At 43.1% G+C, this 27,072-nt stretch overlaps 1 protein-coding gene across 3 annotated transcripts; it reads left to right on the plus strand.

Annotated features, from left to right (window-relative positions):
• Positions 1–2,483: 2,483 nt before the first annotated feature.
• On the plus strand, positions 2,484–26,644 carry aldh5a1 (aldehyde dehydrogenase 5 family, member A1 (succinate-semialdehyde dehydrogenase)). Of its 3 annotated transcripts, XM_052016754.1 has the most exons (11): positions 2,484–2,808; positions 9,178–9,261; positions 11,922–12,092; positions 16,855–16,971; positions 18,142–18,285; positions 21,046–21,189; positions 22,632–22,790; positions 23,272–23,441; positions 25,075–25,133; positions 25,380–25,535; positions 25,999–26,644. In XM_052016754.1, exons 1-11 carry the CDS (start codon positions 2,539–2,541, stop codon positions 26,016–26,018), a joined length of 1,494 nt encoding a protein of 497 aa, XP_051872714.1. In that variant the 5' UTR covers positions 2,484–2,538; the 3' UTR covers positions 26,019–26,644. The 3 variants fall into 3 exon arrangements, with proteins under 3 accessions (XP_051872714.1, XP_051872713.1, XP_051872715.1); XM_052016753.1 differs by having other exon boundaries at positions 25,380–26,644; XM_052016755.1 differs by having other exon boundaries at positions 2,484–2,757; positions 25,380–26,644.
• Positions 26,645–27,072: the final 428 nt, after the last annotated feature.

The following is a 27,072-nucleotide window of genomic DNA, read 5'->3' on the forward strand; positions in this document are numbered from 1 at the left end:
AACAACTGCATTTGCACGTCCACACAATTTGGAATCATTGATCCTCTGATGGATTAGGATCACAAACATTTGTGAATTTTTAAGTGATGTTCCAAGGTTTCATGCCCACTAAATGTTCATTCCATCTAGACCAGTTGAAAACTGAAAAAAAAACTCAAGAATCTAAAAAGCAATGCACATCTATGAACAGGTCAATGCTTTCAACATCACAGACATGAGTACAGAGGATTCTAACCCTGAAATGAAAATGAGTGATGCTCACACTGAAGCCAACCACTGACACTTTTTTATGTTAGATTTTCAAAGGAATCCTGTCACTTTGTAATCTGTCTGGATCAGACGTTTGGACACACTTTCACACAAACAGCAATTCCAGTAGTCACCAAGATCCCTTTCACTCTCAATTTTTTTGTTTCAAGGAAATACTAGGACCTGCAGAGTTGAAATACTGGAACAAATTGCACAGGTTATATTCCTTTGATTATGGATGACTAAAAGTGCTTCAATTAAGTGTATAAATTGATAAAATAATTCAGTAGGATAGATAACAACTACTTTCCCTGTTAGTTGAATCCAGAACAAACAAGTATAAACTTAAAGAGTTAAACAATTCGGAAAATAAATCAGGAAGCACATTGTCACACAGAGGGCAGCAGGTATCTAATTCTGCCCCTGAAAAGCTGTGATTGGTTGATTGCAGCTTTCAAATCAGAAAATTTCCAGAGATTAATATAGTGGAAGTGATGAATGGAAACATTGTAGAACACAAAATTTTGGCATCCCAACTTATAATGATTGTATCATGCTTTAGTTGACCTGATTAAAAGTCAGTTTTGGGGCTCTGACTTTATGACATTATTGCAGACATTCTTGTGTTTTATATATATGACATATAAATGGTTTTGAAAGGGATATGTGAAAGAGGAATGGGAATCTAATGTTCAATGATTTTTGTATTTTGATTTGTTTTCTGCTCTTTCAATTTATTTGCGAAGTCTATTTTCTGTGGAAAGGGGTATGGAAGTTGATGTTTTTCTTGTTAAGAATTGTAGGTAAATGATATTACAAACTTTTTTTCTCTTTCACACATCTGTTTATTTTCTTATTTTTCACTTACAACATTATTGTGGGAAACTGGCTTTATCACGTGACTGGATTCTGATTTATTACCTTGTATGTAGTAAACAAGTATGTACTTCAGTCGGCTGTGTAGATGTCATTAAGAAGTCATTTACAATATTGATTAAAGTATAACGTACTGGAAATTCACATCTTATCCAATATCATGAATCAAAAGATGAGGGCTGATATATTGTACCTTGTGTTGAGCAAATCCTCAGTACACAAAACTGTGTAATCTCCCTTGGGATGGAGCATTTCAGTTACATGCAGTTGTACAGCACAGCAACAGGACCTTTGACCAAATCAACCATCAAGTACCCATCTGTACGCAGGCAGTGTGTTCCACATTTCAACCACCCTATGGGTGAAAAGATTCTTCCTCAGCTACCCTGTAAATCCCTTACCCCTTATCCTAAAACATAGAACAGTACAGCACAGGAACAGGCCCTTCAGCTCATGATATCTGTGCCAAACATGAAGTCAATTTAAACTGCACATGGTCTATATGCCTCAATTCCCTGTTCATGTGCCTGTCCAAATGCCTCTTGAATGTTGCAAATCATCTAACCTAAACCCTCTAGATTTAGACACCTCAGCTATAGGAAAAAGTCCTACAATCTACCCTGTCTATGAGACTGCAGGTGCTGGAATCTAGAGCAACAAACAAAATGCTGGAGGAACTCAGCAATTAGGCAGCACCTGTGGGGGTACAGTCAGCATTTCGCATCACACTTTATATTGACATCATGGTCAGCACTGGTAGGCATTGTAGGCCAAAGGGCTGGTCCCTATGCTGTACTGTTCTATGTTTTAAGATAAAGGGTCAGGAATCTAGAGAATAGCTAGCAAAGAATCTTTTCACCCTGAGTGTGGTTGAAACCTGGTCCAGTTGAAGGGTCTCAACCTGAAATGTCGACTGCCCATTTCCATTCACAGGTGGAGTTCCTCCAGCATTTTGTTTGTCACCCTGTCTATGTACCTCATAATTCTGAATACCTCCTTCAACTGCCATCACTCCACCTTTGGCCTCCCAACTCCAAGAAAAGCCTACACCATCTGAGGCTCTGGAGCAACTCAGATGAAAGGCCTCGACCCGAAACCACGACTGTCCATCTCCCTCCACAGATGCTGCCTGACCCGCTGAGTTCCTCCAGCGCCTTTATCTATTGCTCCAGATTTCCAGCGTCTGCAGTCACTTGTGTCTCCATCTGAGACTCTGGTGATATTCTGGTGAATTTCTTCTGCACCCTCTCCTGTGCAATGCACGGGAACGGGGATTGGTTGTGCGAGTGCAGGGAGGTGGGCAGTGCTGCTGTGTGATTCCCCTGCCCTGCCCCGCCCCCCCACTCCCCCCAGCTCCGCCCCCATCCCATTGGCTGGGGCGGGCAGGTTGCTGGCCGCCGTTGAATAGAGGCGATGCTGCGGCGCGGCTTCTGGGCTATGCGGGCGGCCCATCAGTCTCAGAATGCGGCCTACTCGAGCTTGGCGGGCTCGGCGCTGCTGCGCTCCCAGGCTTACGTTGGCGGGCGCTGGGTGGAGGCGGACGGCGGCGGGGTGTTCGCGGTGCAGGAGCCGGCTAGCGGGCAGCGGCTGGCGGAAGTGGCCGACTGCGGGCCGCGGGACGCCAAGGCCGCGGTGAGGGCGGCGTACGAAGGTCTGCCCGGCTGGAGGGTGGCCACCAGCAAGGTGACCCCCGGGGCGGGTGTGGGGGGCACCGAGCCTGCGAGGGGAGCTGGCGCTGGGACTAGTGATCTGAGGAAGCTGGGTGGTTCCGGGAGGAAATTCCTCGGGGGGGGGGGGGCGGGGAGGGTGTTCTAGGTGCCCTCTGGGTCTGGTGGGTGACCCTAGGGTGTTCTAGGTGCCCTCTGGGTCTGGTGGTGGGGTAGGGTGTTCTAGGTGCCCTCTGGGTCTGGTGGTGGGGGGAGGGTGTTCTAGGTGTGCCCTCTGGGTCTGGTGGTGGGGGGAGGGTGTTCTAGGTGTGCCCTCTGGGTCTGGTGGTGGGGGGAGGGTGTTCTAGGTGTGCCCTCTGGGTCTGGTGGTGGGGGGAGGGTGTTCTAGGTGTGCCCTCTGGGTCTGGTGGTGGGGGGAGGGTGTTCTAGGTGTGCCCTCTGGGTCTGGTGGTGGGGGGAGGGTGTTCTAGGTGTGCCCTCTGGGTCTGGTGGGTGGCCCAAGGGCGTTCTAGGTAGCACTGTTTCTCTTTACTGTTCTAGGTCTCCGAGTCTGGTGAAGGTGTACTGGGCCTTTTCCTGGGGTTAGTAGTAGTGGACCTGGGTCCATGTCATGACAATGGTAGATCTACTAGCTCCAGGTCTAAGTTAGGTGACATCAGTCCTGGGAGGTGGTGCCAAATCTTAGTCTGGATGCTGGACTTTAGGGCAGTAGGTGGGAAAGATTTATCTGGGAGAGGTTACACTAGACCCAGGGCTGGGGTGACATGGGATTAGGCAGGTAAGGGGTCTCTCACTGGATCTGTGTTTGACCGGTATGAACTGTGCTAGCCTTGGGGAAGGGGCCATTGGCTTTGGCTCAGAAGGATGGAGAGGGTTCCAGCTTCCCGGGTCCAAGGCAGATGGCAGTGGCCCCTGATCTCTGATGCCATTGGTAATGCTGGGGGCTGTTACTGTGATGTTCCCTCCTTCCTTCCTGCATTACCTCGGTGTCTCCATAGCATTGCTTCTTTTCCCCTTTCTCTTCCCACCTCACCCCCATTATCCATTCATTTTCCTATTTCTCATTTCACTCCCAGTTTCATCCAGGAAAACTTGTCCAAATTTATCTAAGTGTCTCTGTATTTATTGAATTATTACCTTAATGGGTTGCATCCATCAACAGTGCTGTCTCTCAAACTGATCAGAAGCAATTTGTGTTATCAGGAAAGGTGAGACTTCAAGGGTTATTTGCATTATTGTTAACAATGTGTAGCACAGTTATATATGCCTGAAAAATTAGCCTGAATCCCATTAATGGAGCCAGGGAATTTAAATTCAATTAGCTAAATAATCATGGAATGAAAACATAATATTAAGTAAAATTCCTTTGCTTTTTGAAGTGGTATAGCTAGATGCTCAGTTGTATCAGACTTACATTAAAGCATAATGCTAGAACTTGGTGTCAGAAGAACTACTCACCCTTATCACTGTACTTTGTGTTTAGCATGTACATGTCCTTTGTAGTGTAGGGGCTAGCTACACACTATGAAATGAAGACACAGAGTCGCTGGTTTCAAAATCAGAGGTCGAATGCAGACCCGGGGCGCAGTGCACCTTTAATAGCTGAAAACTTCTCACGCTAGAGTTCCCGCGCTGACGTCAATGCGCTGGTCACCTGACCTTCCCGTGCACGGGCTTTCCCAGCCCAATGTTGGGGAAGAAGGAGGGCCCCGTGCCATCTTGGATCGGGGCCTCCGACGACGTCACGATGTTGAGAGCCGGTTCGAATGCCGGTGCGGTGAGTCGCTACAATAGAACCACAGTGATCATTTTGCTACTAAATGCCAGGGCTCCTGTTTGACATGATATTACCATATGGAGTTGGGGGGAAGGGGATGAGGTTGGTGAATGTGGTCATTCCAAAACAGAAGTGTGAATTTCATAGCCAGGCTTGGTAACTGTATTAAAGTATGTGGTGTAGCGGTTGCTACCGCGGAATAAAACAAGACTCTACTCGGAGGATTGCCAAACAGAACTGGTTTATTTTCCCGCCTTGTGCGGGCCCTTTAAGGGAGAAAAACTCCCGCCCAAAAAACCGGCAATGACGTAAGTCCTACGTCATCAGGACTTTCCCGCGCGCGGGTTCTCCCCGTCGCTCGGAAAGACGAGGCCCGCCGCCATCTTGGGCCTCGTCGCTCCGACGCCGCGCGACCCGACTGCCGAGCCGGTTCGCCCGACTAGACGGTGAGTCGCCACACAACCCCCCCCCCAGAACCGGCGAGACAGTCCCCAAGGTCCGTGGGCTGTGCCAGCTGCCGCTTAGGGGGGCGGCCTCTGCGTCGTGGCGTGGCAACCTCGACAGGCTGTTGCAGATCCAAATGGGCCGGTTTGAGGCGGTCCGCCGTGAAAACCTGTTCCCTGCCTCCAATGTCCAAAATAAAAGTGGATCCGTTATTCCGTATGACTCGGAACGGTCCCTCATATGGTCGTTGCAATGGCGCCCGAGGTGTGCCCCTGCGAACGAAAACAAACTTACAGTCCCATAGTTCCTTGGGCTGGCAGGATGGGGCTTGACCGTGCCATGAGGTGGGAATCGGGGCCAAGGCGCCGAGCTTCTCGCGCAGTCTTTGTAGAACTGCTGGGGGTTGTTCCCCTTGGTCCTGAAGGGCAGGTATGAAATCCCCGGGGACAACTAGTGGCGCCCCGTATACAAGCTCAGCTGACGAAGTGCGGAGGTCGTCTTTGGGGGCAGTGCGTATGCCGAGCAGGACCCAAGGCAGCTCGTCAACCCAGTTAGGACCCTTCAGGCGGGCCATCAAGGCCGATTTTAGATGGCGGTGAAAACGTTCCACCAACCCGTTTGATTGAGGATGGTAGGCCGTGGTGGTGTGCAGCTGCATCCCTAGCAGGTTCGCTAATGCAGCCCAGAGACTGGAAGTGAATTGGGTGCCTCTGTCTGAAGTGATGTGGGCCGGAACGCCAAAACGTGAGACCCAAGTTGTGAGCAGCGCTCGGGCGCAGGAATCAGTTGTGATGTCAGTCAGGGGGGTTGCCTCAGGCCACCTCGTGAACCGGTCCACGATGGTAAGGAGGTACCGGGCTCCTCTTGAAACCGGCAGAGGGCCCACGAGGTCGACGTGTATGTGGTCGAACCTCCTACGGGTAGGCTCGAACTGCTGTGGTGGGACCTTGGTGTGTCGCTGGATTTTTGACGTCTGGCAGTGCAGACAAGTCCTGGCCCACTCACTGACCTGTTTGCGCAGGCCATGCCAGACAAACTTGCTGGCGACCAGTCGGACAGTAGATCTGATGGATGGGTGCGCCAACCCATGTACCGAGTCAAAAACGCGTCTCCGCCAGGCTGCAGGGACAATAGGGCGGGGCTGACCAGTCGCAACGTCGCAAAGTAGGGTCCGCTGACCTGGACCAACCAAGAAATCTCGGATCTGCAGACCCGAGACTGCGGTTCTGTAGCTGGGCAGTTCGTCGTCGGCTTGCTGTGCGTCAGCCAGGGCCGTGTAGTCGACACCCAAGGATAGGTTGTGGATGGTTGGTCTGGAAAGTGCATCAGCAACGACATTATCCTTTCCGGAGACATGTTGGATGTCAGTTGTGAACTCGGAAATGTAGGATAAATGTCTCTGCTGACGAGCTGACCAGGGATCGGAGACTTTGGAGAAGGCAAAGGACAGAGGCTTATGATCGGTGAAAGCGGTGAAAGGCCTGCCTTCTAGAAAGTATCGGAAATGCCGGACCGCCAGATACAGCGCTAGAAGTTCCCGATCAAAAGCGCTGTACTTCAGTTCGGGCGGTCTAAGGTGTTTGCTGAAAAATGCCAAGGGTTGCCAGCGGCCTTCGAGTAGCTGTTCCAGTACCCCACCCACCGCGGTGTTGGACGCGTCTACCGTGAGGGCAGTCGGGACGTCAGTCCTAGGGTGTACCAGCATCGTGGCGTCTGCCAGGGCGTCTTTGGCCTTAACGAAAGCAGCCGCAGCCTCGTCAGTCCAGGTGATGTCCTTGCCCTTACCAGCCAGCAGCGAGAACAGAGGGCGCATGATACAGGCTGCTGCAGGGATGAAACGATGGTAAAAGTTGACCATCCCAAGGAATTCCTGTAGGCCTTTGACTGTGTCGGGGCGGGCAAAATGGCGGATAGCATCCACCTTGGCGGGTAGGGGTGTTGCCCCGTCGCTGGTGATTTTGTGGCCGAGGAAATCGATAGAGTCAAGTCCAAATTGGCACTTGGGTTAATCGTGAGGCCGAAATCGCGGAGGCGGGAATACAGCTGGCGGAGGTGGGAAAGGTGTTCCTGGCGGTTACGGCTGGCGATCAGTATGTCGTCCAAGTAAATGAACACGAAGTCCAGGTCTCGGCCTACCGCGTCCATCAGCCGCTGGAAGGTCTGCGCGGCGTTCTTAAGGCCGAACGGCATCCGAAGGAATTCGAACAGGCCGAATGGGGTGATAATCGCAGTTTTGGGGACGTCATCCGGATGGACCGGGATTTGGTGGTATCCCCTAACGAGGTCCACTTTGGAAAAGATGCGGGCCCCGTGTAAGTTCGCTGCGAAGTCCTGGATGTGAGGGATGGGATAGCGGTCCGGGGTGGTGGCGTCATTCAGCCTGCGGTAGTCGCCGCAGGGCCTCCACCCTCCGGTGGCTTTGGGGACCATGTGCAGGGGGGAGGCCCAGGGGCTGTCTGACCTGCGAACAATCCCCAGCTCCTCCATGTGACGGAATTCTTCCTTTGCCAGGCGGAGCTTGTCTGGAGGTAATCGTCGTGCTCGGGCATGAAGGGGTGGCCCTGTGGTAATGATGTGGTGTCATACCCCATGTGTGGGCCGAGAATTTGTAAACGAAGGTGCCAAAATCGATGGGAATTCGGCTAGGAGCTTGGCGAAATCGTCGCCAGAAAGGGTAATGGAGTCCAGGCGCGGGGCTGGTGGGCTGATTTCTCCCAGGGGATAGGTCCGGAGAGTGCTAGAGTGGACTAACCGCTTCCTTCGCAGGTCGACTAACAGGTTGTGGGCCCGAAGGAAATCGGCGCCTAGGAGTGGTCGGGCGACGGTGACAAGGGTAAAGGTCCAGGTAAAACGGCTGCCGCCAAAGTGTAATTGAAGCGTACGGGTGCCGAAAGACCGTATCGTTGTACCGTTGGCGGCATTGAGTAGAGGACCTGGTGGCTTGTCACGAGTGTCGCGGCCTGTCGGGGGCAAAATACTGACCTCCGCTCCAGTATCAACGAGGAAATGCCGTCCAGATTTCTTGTCCTGAATGAAGAGGAGGCTCTGTCAGCGGCCAGCCGCCGTAGCCATCAGTGGCGGCTGGCCCTGGCGTTTCCCTGAAACTTGCAGGGTGGGCGGCATCGACGGGCCTCCGCACCCCACCTCTGATGGTAGAAGCACAGCTGGTCACCCGTGTCGTCGTCTGCGTTCCTGGGGCGTGGCTGCTCGGTTGCTGGGGCCGGGCGAGGCAGGCGTTGGGCTCGCGGCCTGGTGATTTGACTGACGGACGAACCGCTCTCGCGCTTGGCCCTCCACAGGACATCTGCCCGGGCGGCCACCTCACGGGGGTTGCTGAAGTCGGCATCAGCTAACAACAAGTGGATGTCATCGGGGAGCTGTTCGAGGAAGGCCTGTTCGAACATCAGGCATGGCTTGTGTCCCTCGGCCAATGCCAGCATCTCATTCATTAGGGCGGATGGGGATCTGTCCCCCAGGCCATCCAGATGAAGCAGGCGGGCGGCGCGCTCACGACGGGAGAGGCCGAAGGTCCGGATCAAAAGATCTTTGAAAGCCGGGTACTTATCTTCCTCCGGAGGCGACTGGATGAAGTCTCCAACCTGGGCGGCTGTCTCCTGGTCCAGAGAGCTAACCACATGGTAGTACTTCGTGGAGTCGGAGGTGATCTGCCGAAGGTGGAATTGCGCTTCAGCCTGGTCAAACCAGACGCTGGGCCGAAGTGTCCAAAAGGTGGGCAGCTTGAGGGCCACTGCGTTGGCTGCTGCGCTGTCGTCCATTTCGCGGGTCCAAAAGCCGTTTGGACCGTCGGGGTCACCAATGTAGCGGTTGCTACCGCGGAATAAAACAAGACTCTACTCGGAGGATTGCCAAACAGAACTGGTTTATTTTCCCGCCTTGTGCGGGCCCTTTAAGGGAGAAAAACTCCCGCCCAAAAAACCGGCAATGACGTAAGTCCTACGTCATCAGGACTTTCCCGCGCGCGGGTTCTCCCCGTCGCTCGGAAAGACGAGGCCCGCCGCCATCTTGGGCCTCGTCGCTCCGACGCCGCGCGACCCGACTGCCGAGCCGGTTCGCCCGACTAGACGGTGAGTCGCCACAGTGGTTTCATTTTCTCTGTATAAATTTTATACACCGTTCACTTTTTTTTAATATTTATATTTTCAGGAACGAAGCAATCTGTTAAGAAAATGGTATGACTTGATGATGAAGAACAAAGATGAGCTTGCAAAACTAATTACTGCAGAAAATGTAAGTGAGTGAAACACAAGGCAGGAACTGACCAAAATAGATTGTATTTTGAAATGGTCCTCAGAGTTGCTTGGTTCTTTATTTAAGAGTTTTAGTAAAATTTACACTAGAAGACTTTCATGTATTAAATACATTCCAACAGTATAAAAAAAAGCTTTAGGTAAAAGCATCCCTATGTCTTTTATACAGGAAGTCAATTTTGAATAATGGTAAGATATAAGTGGAAGAAATTGGCTACATAACCACTCATGTTTTACTGTTCTGAGTAATTCTATAATTCAAAAGTTATTAAGTGACACAACAATGAAATTTTAAGTCATTAATGATTCTGAGCTCTAAAACTGCCTTTTATCTGAAAATGTTATTGGTCAGGGTTTTCCAAATTACACTGGTGATCTCAGTTTGTGCTGTTAGATGACGTGCATTAAATATGTGCATGATTGTCTTTGTCAGCAAGCAGAAAACCTGACGTCTTCAAGACTTTTACAGTGTTTAGTATTATGGTATAGAGCTTTATATGCATAAAAATTAAAGGTAGATCTTTTAGATTAGTTGTGATATATGTAGTCCACTTCAAAAGATAAAAAGTGGCTGATTTTTTTAAAATAGCGAACAACCTTTGTGTGTGGTTTACGAAACAATATAAATGTGATTTATTTATCAAATGCTTTGAATTACTTTCTATGGTGAATTAGACTTGATTTCCCATCTCCTTTGACTTAAGATTTTCAAATAGATCTCAAAGAGAATAGCTTAAAAAAGATGCATTCCTGCCTTGTAAATGAAAGTCAATTTGAGGGCAGTTATAAGCTTGTAAATTCTTGTGAATCAGAACTCGCCTCTCTAAATATTATTTTGTCATCACTAATAAAATGTGATGTATGGACTTTGATGTGTACTTGAATGCTAGACAAACACGAGTGGTATTACAATCATTATTTGTAGTCTACAGTGAATTTTTTTCAGTTTTTTCTCATCACATACTGTTCTGCACTACATATCCCATTGCATTCATTACCTCTTGCTCTCTCAGCCATTTTCCCATCATCCGTTCTTTATCATTTTCTTTCAACTTTCTGCTTAAACACTGAATCTTCAAACTATTCTATTGTAATTAATCTCATCCTTAACCAGAAAACCCTTCTCACTCTTTTTCCCTACCGCTAAGGCAGAGGCTGATGACAATATCACTTTCCCACCTCGAACCTCCTTTGGAATTCAGTCTCTTCAGATGCTTTGTTTCCTCTTTTTAAAAAAAAATCAGGTTATTCAGTTTTTAAATAAAATTTGAATGAGCAAAGACGATTTGCCTTTGTCTTTCAACTTCTCAATCACATACAAGGAATTTGCATATTTGCATTTTCTGTCACTACATACGTGGAATAATTCAGAGTTTTGGGATTGCTTTAGAATTCAGCATGCAGCTTTATTTAAGAATCTGAAATAATAAGTAAGGAAACATTTTAAGTTTAATATATTTTCTGAAATTTCTAGAACATAAACTGTAAGAGCACCGATGATTTTGAGTAAAATGTCAAAATTTTTATTCATGTAGTACATAATTCTATAACCCAAACTTTTAATGTGTGTTACTTTAAGACTACAAGATGTAATTGCTCAGCATTCTTCATGTTCAGACGAGGTCACACTTGGATTGTCTTTTTAAAGTCTAATCATTATTAACTAAACCCATGTTCAACAGACACTCATTTCAGTTTAATTTTTATTTGATCATGGAACTGTGGAGATTTGAATTAATTGGTGTACTTTAGTTTATAGCCTAAAAATACAGAAGTTGTAGCTCTTCTGTGTTTCTATCAAAGAAATGTTTGTGCCTTCAGTTCACAAAGTAAAGCTCTTGCAACTCAAATGTAAATTTGGTTGGATTTTCTAAATTGTGTTCACCTTTTCCACCAGGGTTCTGCAGCAGTAATTGGTAATATACATTGGGAGAAACGTTTGCTTCGGGAACTACCAAACTGGCAAAGACTAAAAAGAGACATCTAAATGTACTAGTGCAACTACTAGAAAACTGCATTTACAATGTCTGCCTTGAAGCATTCCAGTCTTGCTCAAGGGAGGGAGGGGTGGAGAGCAGGTAAATTTAGTACTTTCAGAATGCTAAAGGGCCCAGTTGGCTTCCACTTCATATAGTGTCAACAGGAAACAATGTGAAATTAATCCCTCCAGGCAGATATCCCTTTCTCTCTTGGGATTGAAGTCTCAATTTATAGTCCTAGTTTTTTATTAATTAGTGCAAAACCTAAATTACTTTCCATCAATAATATTAAGTTGACTTTGCTCAAAAATAATGATTTGTATAATTTATAAAGTGTATTGTCTTAAGTATTGATGCTTCATTCTTAGTAGTATATACATTTAGAGTTGCATATCTTTAATTTCAATTGGTTTTTGTATTAATACAAGATCCCCGAAACAGCTTATAATGGTCCCTGCCAGCTGAACTTGTAACCTGATGATGTTTCAGTCCGATCACCACACTGCTTCTAAACATACATGGCATGGGGACTTCCAAATGTTCTGGAAGTACGAATGCTGATACCTTTGCATTATTTGCAAAAGTATTGGCGTTCATACTTCCAGAATTATTTGCATCTTGTCAGTAGTAATACTAACTCTTAGTAAATGATTTAATTCAGGGGAAACCACTCAACGAGGCCTTGGGTGAAATAGTATATGCCGCATCGTTCTTGGAATGGTTTTCAGAAGAAGCTCGTCGAGTATATGGTGATGTTGTTCCTACTCCTTCACCAAATCGTAGGATCCTGATCCTGAAGCAGCCAATAGGAGTAGCGTCTATTATAACTCCTGTAAGTACTGTCTTAGTTGATGTAAAACATCGTTATCATGTGTTTGGATCTCAATCTACAGGTTTAAAATGGGCAATTTGCAAAAGCACACTGAGCGTTTTATAAACATTTTAATCCCCAGTGGGTTTATGATTCTGAAATGTGCAACTGCCTAGAGACAAGATGACTTGTTCCTAATCAGTGCTCCAGCAACCAGTAAATAGTCTGACAAACACAAAGAATTGACAATAATGATGTTTCACACACAATTGTATGTGATTTCCCCAGTGGTGATTTGGGTAAAGATCTCACTACAGATTGAGAAAGCCATATGATGAAGCCTCGGTTTAAGAGTTGAGCATGTAATCTCAGTTTGTGCAGTATTGAAGGGGTGATCCACTATAGTGTGTGATGTCTTCTGGACAAGTTGTTAAACCAAGCATCTGTTCGTAATGTCCATGTGGGCATTTCAAAGAGTGAGCATGTCCCTTTGTTTGAGATTCTCCCATGAGTGGAAACATCTCAACATTCAACCTGTCATGCTCCTTAAGGATCTTGTATGTTTCAATAAAATCAACCCTCATTCTTCCAAACTCCGAAGATTATAGATTTAATTTCTTTAGCCACTCATGATAAGACAATCTTTACATCCCAGGAACCAGCCTAAAGAATCTCTTGGACTGCCTCAAATGCCAATATATCCTTTCCTAAATAAGGGGACCAAGACTGTGCACAGTTCTGTGCATGTGGCCTCACCAGTACCCTGTACAATTGTAACAGTGCTTCCCTATTTTTAAACTTCAACCCTCTTACAATAAAGTCCAATACGCCACTTGCCTTCCTAACCACTTGCTGAAGTTGTCTGCTAACTTTTTTGTGATTCATGAACAAGAACACCTTGGTCCCTCTGTACTTCACTCATCTGCAACCTTTCTCCATTTAGATAATAGTCCACCTTTAGGTTCCTCTTACCTTAATGCCTAACCTCACACTTTCGCACATAAAACTCCATTTGCCAAGTTTTTGCCTATTCATTCAACCTAAGTCATAATATCCTCACATCAACATGCCCTCCCATCTATTTTTGTGTCGAAGCATCGGCAAACTTGAATGCTTCTACTCTGCCCCCTTGTCATTAATATAAATCAAAAATAATTGAGGGCCGACAACTGATCCTTGAGGCACCCAGCTGGTTACATCCTTCCAGCGTGAGTAAGACCCATTTATTGTGACTCCAACTTCATGCGATAACCATCTTTGATCTATGGTGACACACTTCCGCTACTTAATGAAGAAAGTTTAAATGTCCTAAATCTTTGGTTCTAACCTAGGTCAACACTGTGGAAAATCTAATGTGAGAACTACTTAATTTGCTTAGTTTCTGGGTTGTAATAAGGGTCTTAGGTTCCATCTGTAGACTCTTGGACTCCCATTTAAGGTTTACTGCTGGACACAGCAGTATCTGGTTGAGAAATAATTAAAAGGTAACGTTTTTAAAAAAAAATGTTCCTATAAAAGGTCTTGGTTATGGTTGTCTTTATTTTTGTCTTTTAGATGCATGATGGGGTGTCACAGGTCATGTACTTGTACACTAACTTCTTAGTTCTGAAAGGATTGCAGATACTTCAGCACAATTAAACATAAACCCGCTTAAAATAATAGCTGAGCTTGGGATCATTTGGGAGTCCAATGTTCATTGTTGGATCTACCATCACACCTTGTCTTTGAATTTTTTTTCCCGTACCTATTTTGTGCAGATTAATATTTTACTTACAAAATAGATTTGCAGATTTATGCTGTAACTTCTCCATAGCAACTAAGGTGTCTACCTGAGCTAGTCTCATTTGCCTGTGTTTGTCCTTTATCCCTCTAAATCTTTCCTATCCATGTACCTGTCCAAATGCCTTTTAAACGTAATTCTTCCTGCCTCTACCAATTCCTCTGCCAATTCGTTCCATGTACTCACCATCCTTTGTGGAAAAACTTGCCCCTCAGGTCCCCTTTAAATCTTTCCCTGCTCATCCACCTATGCCCTCTATATTTAGACTCCCCTCCCCAAGGAAAAAGATTGTTACCCATCCACCTTATCTACGCCCCTCATAATTTTATTAACCTCTAAAAGGTCTTCCCTCAGCCTCCTTCATTCCAGGGAAAACAGTCCCAGCCTATCTAGTCCCTCCTTGTAAACTTTTAAGCCCTCCAGTCCTAGCAACATTCTTGTGAATTTTTTCTGCACTCTCTAGCTTAATCACATCCTTCCTATAGTGTGGCAACCAGAGCTGCACACAATATTCCACGTGTGGTTTCGCCATTATCTAGTGTAGCTGTGATATGACATCCCAACTCTTGTATTCATTGCCCTAATCGATGAAGATAGGCATGCCATATGCCTTCTTCACCACCCTGTCTACCTATGTTGCCACTTTCAAGGAACAACATACTTGTATCCCTGGGTGTCTCTGTTCCACAACACTTCCCGGGGCCCTGCCATTCACTGCGTATATCCTGCCCTGGTTTAACTTCCCAAAACGCATCACTTCATGCTTGTCTAAGTTAAATTTCATCTGCCATTTCTTTGCCCACTTTACCAGTTTATCTAGATGCTGTTGTAACCTTAGACAACCTTCTTCACGGTCCACTACACCACCAATTCATCTTCATCTGCCAATTTACTAATCATGCCACCTACATTCTCAGAATCAGATTTATTATCACTGACATGTGACATGAAATTTGTTGTTTTGCGGGAGCAGTACAGTGCAAAGACACAAAAATCGATAAATTACAAAAATAGTGCAGAAAAAAGGAATAATGAGGTAGTGTTCATGGATTGTTAAGAAATCTGATGGCGGAGGGGAAGAAGCTGTTCTGGAATCGTTGAGTTTGGGTCTTTAGACTCCTGTACCTCCTCCCTGATGGTAGTAACGTGAAGAGGGCATTTCCCAGGTGGTGAGGTTCATTAATGATGGATGCCACTTTGAGGCACTGCCTCTTGAAGAAGTCCTCGATGGTGGGGAGGGTTGTGCCCGTGATGGAGCTGGATGAGTCTATGTCCCTCTGCAGCCTCTTGCAATCCTGTCAAATGAAGGCTCCAAACCAGGCTGTGATACAACCAGTCAGAATGCTCTCCACTGTACATCTGTAGAAATTTGTAAGAGTCTTTGGTGGCATACCACATCTCCTCAAACTCCTAACAAAGTATAGCCATTGACTTGCCTTCTTCATGATTGCATCAATGTTTTGGGCCCAAGATAGATCCTCTGAGGTGTTGACGCCCAGGAACTTGAAGTTGCTGACCCTTTCCACCACTGACCTCTCAATGAGGACTGGTGTGTGTTCTCCCGACCTCCCCTCCCTGAAGTCCATAATCAATTCCTTGGTCTTGCTGATGTTGAGTGCAAGGTTGTTGTTGCGACGCCACTCAACCAGCCAATCTATCTCACTCCTGTAAGCCTCCTCATTACCATCTAAGATTCTACCAACAACAGTGGTGTCATTGATGAATTTATAGATGGTGTTTGAGCTATGCTTGGCCACACATTTGTGAGTGCAGAGAGAGTAGAGTAGTGGGCTAAGCATGCATCCTTGAGGTGTGCCTGTGTTGATAGTGAGGAGGAGATGTTATTACCGATCTGCACTGACTGTGGTCTCCCTATAAGGAAGTCAAGGATCCCATCCAAATTGTTAATATACATAGCAAACAACAGGGGACCCTGCTCCGATCCCTGTAGCACACCACTGGTCACAGGCATCCATTCTGAAAAACAATCCTCCACCATCACCTCGGACTCCTTCCACCAAGCCAATTTTGTATCTAATTGGCTACCTCACCCTGAATCCCATGTGATGTAACATTCTGGATCAGACTACCATGCAGGACCTTGTCAAAGGCCTTGCTAAAGTCCATGTAGACAATGTCGACTACACTGCCCTCATCAACCCTCTTGGTCACTTCAAAAAAAATATTCAATCAGATTCAGAAAACCTGATTTCCCAGCACAAAGCCATGTTGACGATCCCTAATTGGTCCTTGCCCTTTCCAAATACAGATAGATCCTGTCTCTCAGAATCCCCTCTAGTAACTTTCCCATCACTAATGTTAGGCTCACCGGCCTGTAATTTCCTGGCTTGTCCTTGCAGCAAACAAATGCTAAAGGGAAAACTTGCTTTTATTTCACACCTTGCACAATCTCATGATGTCTCATAACATTTTATAGCCAATGAAGTACTTTTAAAATTAATTATTATTAGAAGAAACAAAGCCAGCAATTTACACACAGCAAGCCATCACAAATAACTGACTATATAATCTGTTTCAGTGATGTTGGTTGAGTAGTAAATTTTGATCAGGACACTGGAGAGAATGTCCCTACTCTTCATCAGTGTAGTGCCATCAGACTTCCTTACATCTACCTGAGAGGGAGACATTGCTTCATTTTAATATCTCGTGCAAAAATCTTGCAGCATTCCCTCAACTCCAAATGAAGCATTAGCCTGGATTTTGTGTTCATGTCATGAGTCGGATTTCGCCTACTACCTTCAGAGTCAAAAGTTCTACAAATGAGGCTTACGGTGTCTATCTTGTTACAATCTCCCGCTCCACCTCCACTTAGTGTGATAGATTAAATTCAAGAAGTGAAACAAATAAGCTAGACATTATGCTGTGTTAGCACAATGCTCTCATTTGTATTTCCAATTGTCTAAAGTACTCCTCTAAGTGAATGTAATCTTTAACTTCTATTATTTGCTCTAAAACTATTCTACCATGTTGTTTTCTTCACAGTGGAATTTTCCCAGTGCCATGCTCACAAGAAAGGCTGGGGCAGCCTTGGCTGTAGGCTGCACAGTGGTGGTGAAGCCTGCTGAAGATACTCCCCTATCTGCATTAGCACTGGCAGAGGTGAGTTATGTAGAGTAAAGAAATAGCAATCAGATAAACAAAATTACATGAGTACTTGGTTTCGTTTGTATGTCATGGAAGATCAGCACTGATCTATCTTTCAGCTAATCTTCTTTCCACATAATACCTTGCTGTCCCTTACCTCCTGGGAAGGGTAGAACACAAAACAGCTCCGTCCAATTGAATAGTTCTCCGTTTGGAAAAAACAATGTCTTTCATAACCAATTAGGCAAATACCATCAGGCTCCAATACCATTCATAATTTTGCAGAATAATGGACTCTTGCTTTCCATATCAAATCATTCACTATGTTCTTCTGGCATCTACCCAATGCCCTCTTGGAAAAATATGAAGAATCAATATCCCATATCTCCTTCAGAATGCTCTACCACTGACTGATCATTCATTTAGGGTATCCAAATATATTTTCTACTGCCTCAATGTATGCAAATAACTCCTATTCCTGCTTAAATAACCCCATTGTTAGATATTGTTGTTTGTGTATTCCTTTACAAATATCTGTATTAAATCCCTTTTAAGTTCCTATTTTCTCAGTCATTAGAATACCAAGGCATTTTAACTGTTTTGGTTCATTAATCTCAGGCTGGGGAATTGGTTTTGTTAACTTTCTCTTAACTCATCTTCAGGGCCCTATTACAGGACCTCAGTGGGAGGGCTAAATTGGGTACAGCCCTGGAGTGTCTTACCAAGACTTCATGGAACCCAATAATGGTTGTCTGTAAATTCTCCTGTAGAAGTTGATAAATCCTCTGCAGGATCAGGATGCATGCCTTCAATTGGTAACTCTACACCATTAAACTATCAGTAAGCCTCCTTATGCTTGCTCATTGTGCTTCCTACACCTTGCCAAGTTGCAGTTAGATGCAAGCATATTTGCTTGCAATTGCACAAAAATTTCAAAGTTTGTGCTTAGGCAAATTGTGAATAAAATTTTCTTTCAAATCTTTTGTATGGGGGAGAAAAAAATCTTGGATTTGAATCACCTAGAAATGGATTATTTATAGGATATTTAGGCAAAATAAGTTCTATCTTTTATTTTGTCTAAAGCACTAACAGTTTGTCAATTACAAAGTGGGAGGATTCACAAAATTTCAAAGGTAAGCATTTTTTAAATGTTAATGCAGTGCACTAAAGTTTCCTACCTTGCAGCTTGCAGATCAGGCTGGGATCCCTGCAGGGGTTTTCAATGTAATTCCCTCCTCCAAGTCCAACACACCTGCTGTGGGAGAAGTGCTTTGCACCGATCCTCTTGTTGCTGCAATCTCTTTTACTGGTTCTACAGCTACTGGAAAAGTGAGTGTTTTGCTGCCCTATGGCAGATACTTGTTCTGATGTATCTTGTTACATTGACTGTTATCTTACATGTGAGGTTTTTGAGAAAAGATCTTTTGGTAACGGTCATTTCCCATCTGAACTGCACCATGGTTTTATTTTCTTATTGGAACTGGTTTCAGAAATATACAGGATTAAAATGCTGCAATTTGTTAATTGAGCAACTGTAAATAGAGTGTGCTGCACTTGTTTTCAACCAGCGTAAATGTGTAAGAAATGGGAAATCTGGGGCAATATAATGCACAAATCTGGTGTTACTCTTTTTTAAAATTATTACAAAACTACTAAATCTATACTTCTGAAATCTGTCTCATAATGCAGGTCCTGCCAAATAATATTTCCAATCAAGATGTGTGCTAGTACTTCAGTGATTTATTTCTTGTTCTATTATTGTCCCTATTTAATGTTAATCCAAAAACATTTCTACAACCGAAGTAACCTGCAGTTGACCTCAGTGCAGTAGTAATTTTTTTGCTAAAATTTGAGCTGTATGCCGTTCTAATATCACCATTGTTCAAGCACAAGTATTGTAGAAATTTAAGTAACCCAAAAGATCTCGCTTGTCATCTCTTGCTCTTTATCATTACAGTTACATTTCAAGTTTTCATCCAAGTACTTTCAGACAGAGTTCCAGGCCTCCTCCCACCCTTGAAATGAAAATGTTTTCCCTCTAAACTTCTTATAATTGCTCTTAAATCTCTGGCCCATGGTAATTAAATTCTCTGCAAGGAGAAATAAATCATTCCAATTAATTCTGTCTGGGCCTATCTTAGTTTTGAGCATCTCAATGCAGTTTTCCCTCAACCTCTAAAGAAAACAATACCAGTTTAGCCAATTTTTTCTCAAAACAATATTTCCCTAATCATGACTTCATCTACCTAAATCTCCTCTGCACCATCTCTACTAACAACACATTCTCCTGTTATGCAGTGACCAGAACTGTAAGCAGCACTCCAAATGTAACCAGCTAGAATTTTGTATAATTCGTGTATAATCTTCCTTGCACTTTTATGTTCTGTTCCTCACCAATACAGGAACTTTTTCCATTATCTTTAGGGATTGGTGAATATGCACTCCACGCATCCTCTGCATTTCAGAATTGCGCCATATATTGTGTATTATCTCTCCCTGTTTACACCCCCAATGAATTAATTTAATTCCTTTGATTGAATTCCATTTGCAGCTTTTACCAACTGACCAAATCCATTGATACCTTTCTGCTATCTACAGTTTCCTTCCTCACTGTTGACTATAGAACCAACTTTTATATTATCTGTAAGCTTCTTAGTCACAGCCCCTACTTAAGTTTGAACATTGATGTTTACTACCAAAACAAAGTACCAATTGCTGAAACTTGCAAGCGGCCTTCAAGTCACTAAAACAACTGTTGATATTTGTTTCCTGCCACAAAGTAATTTGGATCCAATGTGGGATCTCAGGACTTGTGCCATCATTCTGCCATGTGGGATTCACCTTGCTTCTAATCAAATCTCTATTTGCTCAAATTCAAGACTTGCCAGTAGACATTTATTTTGGAAATATGGTCCAAATAAATTTAAAATTACGATCACACATAATGGTATTACATTTTAAACTGCTGCAGTTGACAATGGGCTTTTCCAGTTTAATATGTATTCTATTCCTTTGTCTAATCTACAGTCACTTTGATTAGATCGTAATATCAGACTTTGATAGATTACTTTTAATTAATTCTAATTATTTAAGTGAAAAGATTAATGTTCCAAGAAGGCTACAGTTTTTTTTAAAAAATGTTAATTTCAACATCTACAGAATGGACCATTGAGTCTTAGAATGAGAGTCAGGACAGAGTTGGGAATGATCCATAAGGCTGAATGTAAACATATCAGCTATGTGATTGGCTACATTGGTGGGAAGAGTGTAATAAAATGAATAAAATTTCCTATCTTTGTGTAGTGCAAGCAAGAGCTTGATGCGCACAGTGCAGAAGTTTGAGTTGAGTATGTGATGACAATGCAGAAGGTGTATGAGAGACAAGTTGGAGCGTACCCAGTGATAAATGGAGTAATCTAATTGTTCCTTCTAAACTATTACTCAGATTCTGTAATCAATTATGCCTTGGATAAGATTAAATCTAAGAAAGAAACGCCATTGGAAAGAGCCCAAAAAGGGTTTTAAAACTTTTTGTGGCATATTTCTTGTAAGGTCTCTGGATTGATGTTATAGATAATCTAGTTTTCTCTAGAAGAGAATTTTCAGAAGAGTAGAATGCATCAATGATAATGGTATTGAGAAAGTACGGTATGGTAGCGTAGTGGTTAGCGCGATGTTATTACAGCGCCAGCGATCGGGGTTCGATTCCCGTCGCTGTCTGTAAGGAGTTTGTACGTTCTCCCGTGTCTGCGTGGGTTTCCTCCGGGTGCTCTGGTTTCCTCCGACATTCTAAAGACGTACGGGTAGGTTAATTTGGGGTTTAAAATGGGCGGTGCGGACTCATTGGGCCGAAAGGGCCTGTTACCACGCTGTAAGTAAGATAAAATTTAGAAATAAGAAAACCCAAGACCAGTATTATGAAAAGATTGTGTGAGCAATTTAGTGATCAGTTCCAGAAACTGATTCCTACTTGCAGGTGACAGTAGATCCAAAATCAAACATAAAATTGATTACAAGTTAAGTTTCATTAATGATGGCAAGCTTGGGCTCTATAACAGATTTTTGACAAATTATCACTGAACCTTTCAGATCCTGCTACGTCATGCCAGTGACACCGTGAAGAAAGCTTCTATGGAGCTGGGGGGGCTGGCTCCCTTCATCGTTTTTGACAGTGCTGACTTGGATCTAGCTGTAGCTGGAGCCATGGCTTCCAAGTTCCGAAATACTGGACAGGTGAGCAGCATGATGTAGAGGTTATGTCTCGTAGAATGGGTGCACTGAGTGTTGCAGTTCGTCTTTGGGAACATTTTTACTGCTAAGTGGAATTGGATTCCATTGAACCATCTTGTATCCCTGAATTAAAATTCAGGCAAAGTCCCTGTTAGAATTTTTGAGACTTTGTTTCAAGGTACAATCCTGTATTTTTTTGTAATTATTTCCTTATCTGGTTTCAGCGCAAGTGAGAAGTAGTCACTTGGCTACAGTTGTCACTTGCTGACAACTGCAACTTAGTCGGTGTTAAATAGCTCATTTCCAGATTATCCTTAATTTAGGTTTTTAAATTTAAAAAAAAACACAAGAATGTGTGACTGAGAGAGGCTTTTACTAGACTTTTAAATTATGCAGAATTTATATAACAAAAATGGGAATTCCAACCAAAAGATTTATTCCAATGTTGATGCTCTACTCATGGGTGGACGAGGTTGTTTCACATTCTGATAATAGGTGAAGGCCATTTTTTATACTGCTGTGTGATATCAAAGGTTCATCCCCTTCTACACACCACTCCCTGAAACTTTGGTAGAGCAGACTTGGAGAAAATGTTTCCACTAATGGAAGGGAAATGGAAACTAGAACTTATAAACATAAGGTCACCAATACATCCAATAAAGATTTTACCTAGTGTGTTGTTGGAATGTGGAACTTGCAAGTGGCAGTTGCGGCAAATAGTGTAGATACATTTTGCACACATGCATTCTATTATCAGTGCTCTCGCAGTAAGAGATTACTTGGGGAACAGATGAAAAGAATAGAGGATGTTCTTAAAGTATTCCTTGGAAAAATGTAACTTCTCCTTTGACTCCTGGAAATCCCTAGCTCACGATCACCCAATATGAAGATGAAGCATTTAAGAAAGCACTGAGAACCTTGAATCTATTGGTCCAGAGCACCCAGAAACTCGGGTAGGAGTAAACCAGCCATAAACTACCCAGCAGCCTGCCCTGTCAAGCACCTCCTGCCCCATCTGTAAAAGAGTCTGCAATTCCCACTTTGCGCCTCAGTCACCTCAGAACCCAAGGAATTAGGGTGGAAGTAAGACATTCTTAATCCCTGAATGAGAGGAGATGCATTTAAGCTAAAGCCATATAGACACATGAGAAAGAAAATGTGTTGAAGAATATGCTAATAAATTCCAATGAAGTCGGTAGAAAGAGCCCGTGTGCTGAGTAGAGTGGTACATCTGTTGTAAATTCAATGTAATTCATAATTTCTGGCAGTCACCAATTGCCATAAAGTAGTATATAATGAGCAATGAACCACTTCAATTGGAGCAATTGAGGTTTTATTATTTTCATTAACTAGCCTATCTCTGTGTCATTCATTGCTACCTGGAATCTGATATGCAGAATGTGTTTAAAAATTTACATTTTGCTGCTTTCAATTCCCGAGTGTAGACTTGTGTGTGCGCAAATCAGTTCCTGGTGCAGGAGGGAATCCACGATGCTTTTGTGGAGAAGATGGTGAAGGCAATGCATAAGGATTTGCGTGTTGGAAGTGGATTTGATGAACAGACTACACAGGGTCCCCTAATCAATGAAAGAGCAGTGGAAAAGGTAACACAATATGCTTTCAATCATGGCATAGTTGAAAAAAATCTCAAACTTTTAATTCTCTGAAAGATTTGCAAAGTATTTTCTTGGTTTGTTATTCTGACAGAATCTCTTATCAGAAATGAGCAACTAAGGCATATTGCACCATTTCTAAGTGAAGTGACAATTAATTGTATTTTACAGTGCATTTAGCTCAATAAAATGCCTGATGATACTTTAGTAGAACAATTTAAAACAAAGTTTGGCCTTAAGTCACAGAATTACCTACTAGCACAAGTAACCAAAAATCTTGGGGAGGGAACTAATGTCTAAATAGCTGAAACCATGGCCCCTAATGGTGAAGCAGGGAATAAGCTTAGAGGAACAGAGGTCTCAGTTGTAGAGCTCTGAGATCACAAACACAAAGGAACAAGGCCATGGAGAGAAGTGAGTGGTTAAAAAATTTTTAATTAGTGCAAGCCTCAGTCTTATATCTCTGTTCCAGGTGGAGAATCAGATAAGTGATGCAGTATCTCGTGGTGCCTGCATTGTGACAGGAGGAAAGAGACATAGTCTTGGAGGAACCTTCTTTGAACCAACTCTTCTTTCTAATGTCACAACAGACATGCTTTGCACACAGGAGGAAACATTTGGTCCTTTGGCACCAGTTCTCAAGTAAGAAAACCTTTAATATTTTTCTTTTAGATCCAATGAAAAGCAACACATTAGGAAATATTCAGTGGTATCAGGGGGAAAAAAAGATCTGCCTCAAGTGGGAAAAAAACCCCTACCCTAGAAACAAATGGGAAGGTTAGCCCAAGACTCAATCTTCTGCTCACATTGTAGGCTGGTGGTTTTCCCGCAATAAGGGGCATTTTTGTTTACTCTGAAGCATGCGCCTGAGCTGCAGCAAGAAGCCATTAGGTGGCGCTCAAGTCTCAAAACATGACAGTAGTGTTGTATAAAATGAAGTTGCCCAGAAATTCAGTTGCACAGGCTTTGCTCCCCAGAGTACAAAGTAATTACAGCTTTCCACATCAAATGAGGACTCTGGAAGCTCAGCCAGGCTCTTCCTCTCACAGATCACACTGTTGTGGATGAGTCACTGACTGCAGTCCGCTTTCATCTCATGAAGATTTAAAGCACTGCTTGAATAAATTGCATGTTGGTCACTCAGGTCAACCAGCTTTTCACCGTGCTGCTTGTTGGGAACACCGCTCAAGTGGGTCTTAAAAAAACTTACTCTTTTAGAATCATTCCCTCTTCCCAGCCCAGGCACTGGTCATGTGATTTTCCACCCACTTATGCAGTGTTTGGGAGAAAAGCCTTGCCTCAAAGCCAATTCAGTACCTCCTGATGGCCTGAACGCTACAGAATTTCCAAGAAATGGGACCAGCAGAACAACCCAGTGACCAAGTAATGCACCTTTAGCAGAACTGAGGAAATTGTAGGTATCTCCTCACCAATTTGTCATGCACAAAAGTACTAAATAGTTAAATTCAAGTGCAATGATAAAGCCTTGCATTAGTTAGGTAAAAATATAACTCATTATAATGTATCATCATTGGAGTATAGGGTGTTTGCAGTTGAATGGCCACTGGTGGTGGGTATATATAAAGAGATCAATAGCTGTGTTCATGTTGAGACTTGGTGAAGGGCCTAGGTTCTTTTGGTTTTCAGTTTGTGATAGCTTCATGTGTTGTGCACTGCTGTCATTTTACCAGTTACTTTGAGTTATCTGGTTAAAGGTAGAGATGAGGGAGTTCTGTTTTAGGCAAATTGAAGGACTGTGGATGCAAATTAATTAGACAGTTTGAAAATTGGAATTGAAATATGCTAACAAGAAAAAAAATGATTTTGGGTGGGGGGAAGCAGGAAAAGATGTCTAAATTCAGTAACTCTTTCAAAGAGCTACCACAGGCAGGGTGAATGGCCTCTTTCAGGATTGTTGGACATTATAGATCTGTAACTCTAAACTCTAACAAGTTCCCTTTTTACATCTATCTGAATTGCAGAATGCTTTTTGAATTTATGCAATATGCAGTACCTTTGGATTAAAAGAAAACATTATACTTTTATTATAATAAAATAAAGGTTCAATTTCTAGACAGCAGTTTGGTATAACTGAATTCATAAGCAAACCAGATTTGATCAGCAATACGTTCTGCCTGAAAATGTGATGGAAGGAAATTCATTTTCAGGGTTGTAGGAAAAGAGTGAGAAGTGTAACCATTTCCCTTAGGTGTTTGGCCAATGATAGAGCTTCCTCTGTTGTGAGACTTAAGATCCTGTGAATTCTCAACTGCAGGTTTCGAACCGAAGAAGAAGCTGTTGCCATCGCTAATGCTGCTAATGTTGGTCTGGCTGGTGAGTGTGTTTCAGTGAGATATGACATTCACTGTAATTAAAAACCATGCAGTACAAAAACAATTGTTTACTTGCAATTCTCATATTCAAATTTTTGCCAGTTACCAGATCTGATGGGTTAATTGTGAAGGTTGTGATTTCTGATAACCTGAGCCAAAAGCTCTAGACAGGATTTAGTAGAAACAAGTTTTTCAAACTTTGTTTTCTCTGCTTTTAAAAGATTTTTATTTCCTGCTTCTCTTCCAGGTTACTTTTACTCGAGAGACCATGCTCAGATTTGGCGAGTTGCTGAACAGCTAGAAGTTGGCATAGTTGGAGTTAATGAAGGGATGTTATCCACCCCGGAGGCACCTTTTGGTGGAGTTAAACAATCTGGACTTGGGAGAGAAGGCTCTAAATATGGTATTGATGATTTTTTGGAGATCAAGTATGTGTGTTTTGGAGGTTTGTAAAGTTAAGCATTTGGGTAAATATGAAAGTCACGCAGCAGTTATTCAATCAATCTGTTAATTTACTTGAGCCTTATAGCAGAAAATCTTTTCATTGGCCATAACACAATAGATTTATTGATAACATAGCACTTGTGCATTTGAAGATCATGTAGATAATTTCTAGGGAATTCTTTTCATTTTAATTATAAAGTTGATGTATGTTTTTCTCACCGCTGAATCAAGAAATTCTAAATGTGAGTTTGCACTTAATTTTTTTTTAAATGTTTATGGCTATTTTAGAAATACTACAGCAATTTACAATCAGAGTAAATTAGGTATTTGCATTGTTTGTGAACTTTACCATGAGCTTTTAGTCTGCATTGTTTAGGATCCTGTTTTGAATTCTTTTCACCTTTTACATGTTACGGACTCAGTGAAAGTCCCTTTAAGATAGAGAGTGTGTGTGGGGCGTGCTTACGTCAATAGAAGATAAAGGACGTAATGACGTTGTTGAAGAAGTCAGAAGAAGAAGGAGAGAGAGAGAGAAGGGAGAGAGACACCAGCCTGCTTGTTTTCTCTATCGATGGATGAGAAACAATAACTGTGTTTGCCACTGAAATCCATGTATGGAAGTTGGAAGTAATCCGGTGGAGTTCACTTTGTTGCCGACCTGTAGAAGGAAACAGGTATTTGTGTGGACGACCACGATTCGGATGCTTTTCGGGGTGAGGAAGTCACTACCGAGTAAACACTGAAGTGTCGTTTGGGTTCCATCGTGGAACATTTGGATTTCGTATTTACTCTCCCTATGTTCTCTACGTCTACGTCTTATCTTCGGACAACGGTGGTTGTTGAAGAAGCCCTTGCTCATGTTTCACCTTATGGCTTGCGGAACTGAACTTTAAGAACCATTCCGGAACTTGGAGTTTGGGACTTTGTCACACACACACACACGATGAGTTTAGTTTTGGGGTTAACGTTCGAGGTTTAATATTTTTGAATTCTAACATACTAACATTTTTACTTTTATTTTACGTATTATCATAAGTAGTAAATAATAAAATAGTTTTTAACACTAAATCAGGCTCAGTGTGTTTCTTTTGTTGCTGGTTCGTGACATACAAAAATTGTGATATATAATGTTTTCTAATTGTGCATTGAATTTAAAAATCCTCAATTGCCAAATAGCTAAATGTTTTCATAGAATTGTAATTAACCTGTTACTATGAATTATTTTGAAAGGCCAAATTAACTGCAAATATTTCATATGAAACAAATATTCATTGAATAATGGTTGTAGTTAAGGGAGTTTGTCTCTTGGCAATACATTAAAATGAATGTAAAAGATGTTGTATTGTTCATTATGTGCAAACATAAATTGGGTTTTAGAACAGTTATTTTGAATGGTTATGATCTATTCCTTATTGGACACTGGAATGCAGACCTTGCCTACAAGAAAGGTAGTCCACTACTGATTTAAGAGAAAGTACAGGAAAGGATAAAGAAAC

Source organism: Pristis pectinata, chromosome 5 (genome assembly GCF_009764475.1).
Source record: "Pristis pectinata isolate sPriPec2 chromosome 5, sPriPec2.1.pri, whole genome shotgun sequence".
NCBI lineage: Eukaryota > Metazoa > Chordata > Chondrichthyes > Rhinopristiformes > Pristidae > Pristis > Pristis pectinata.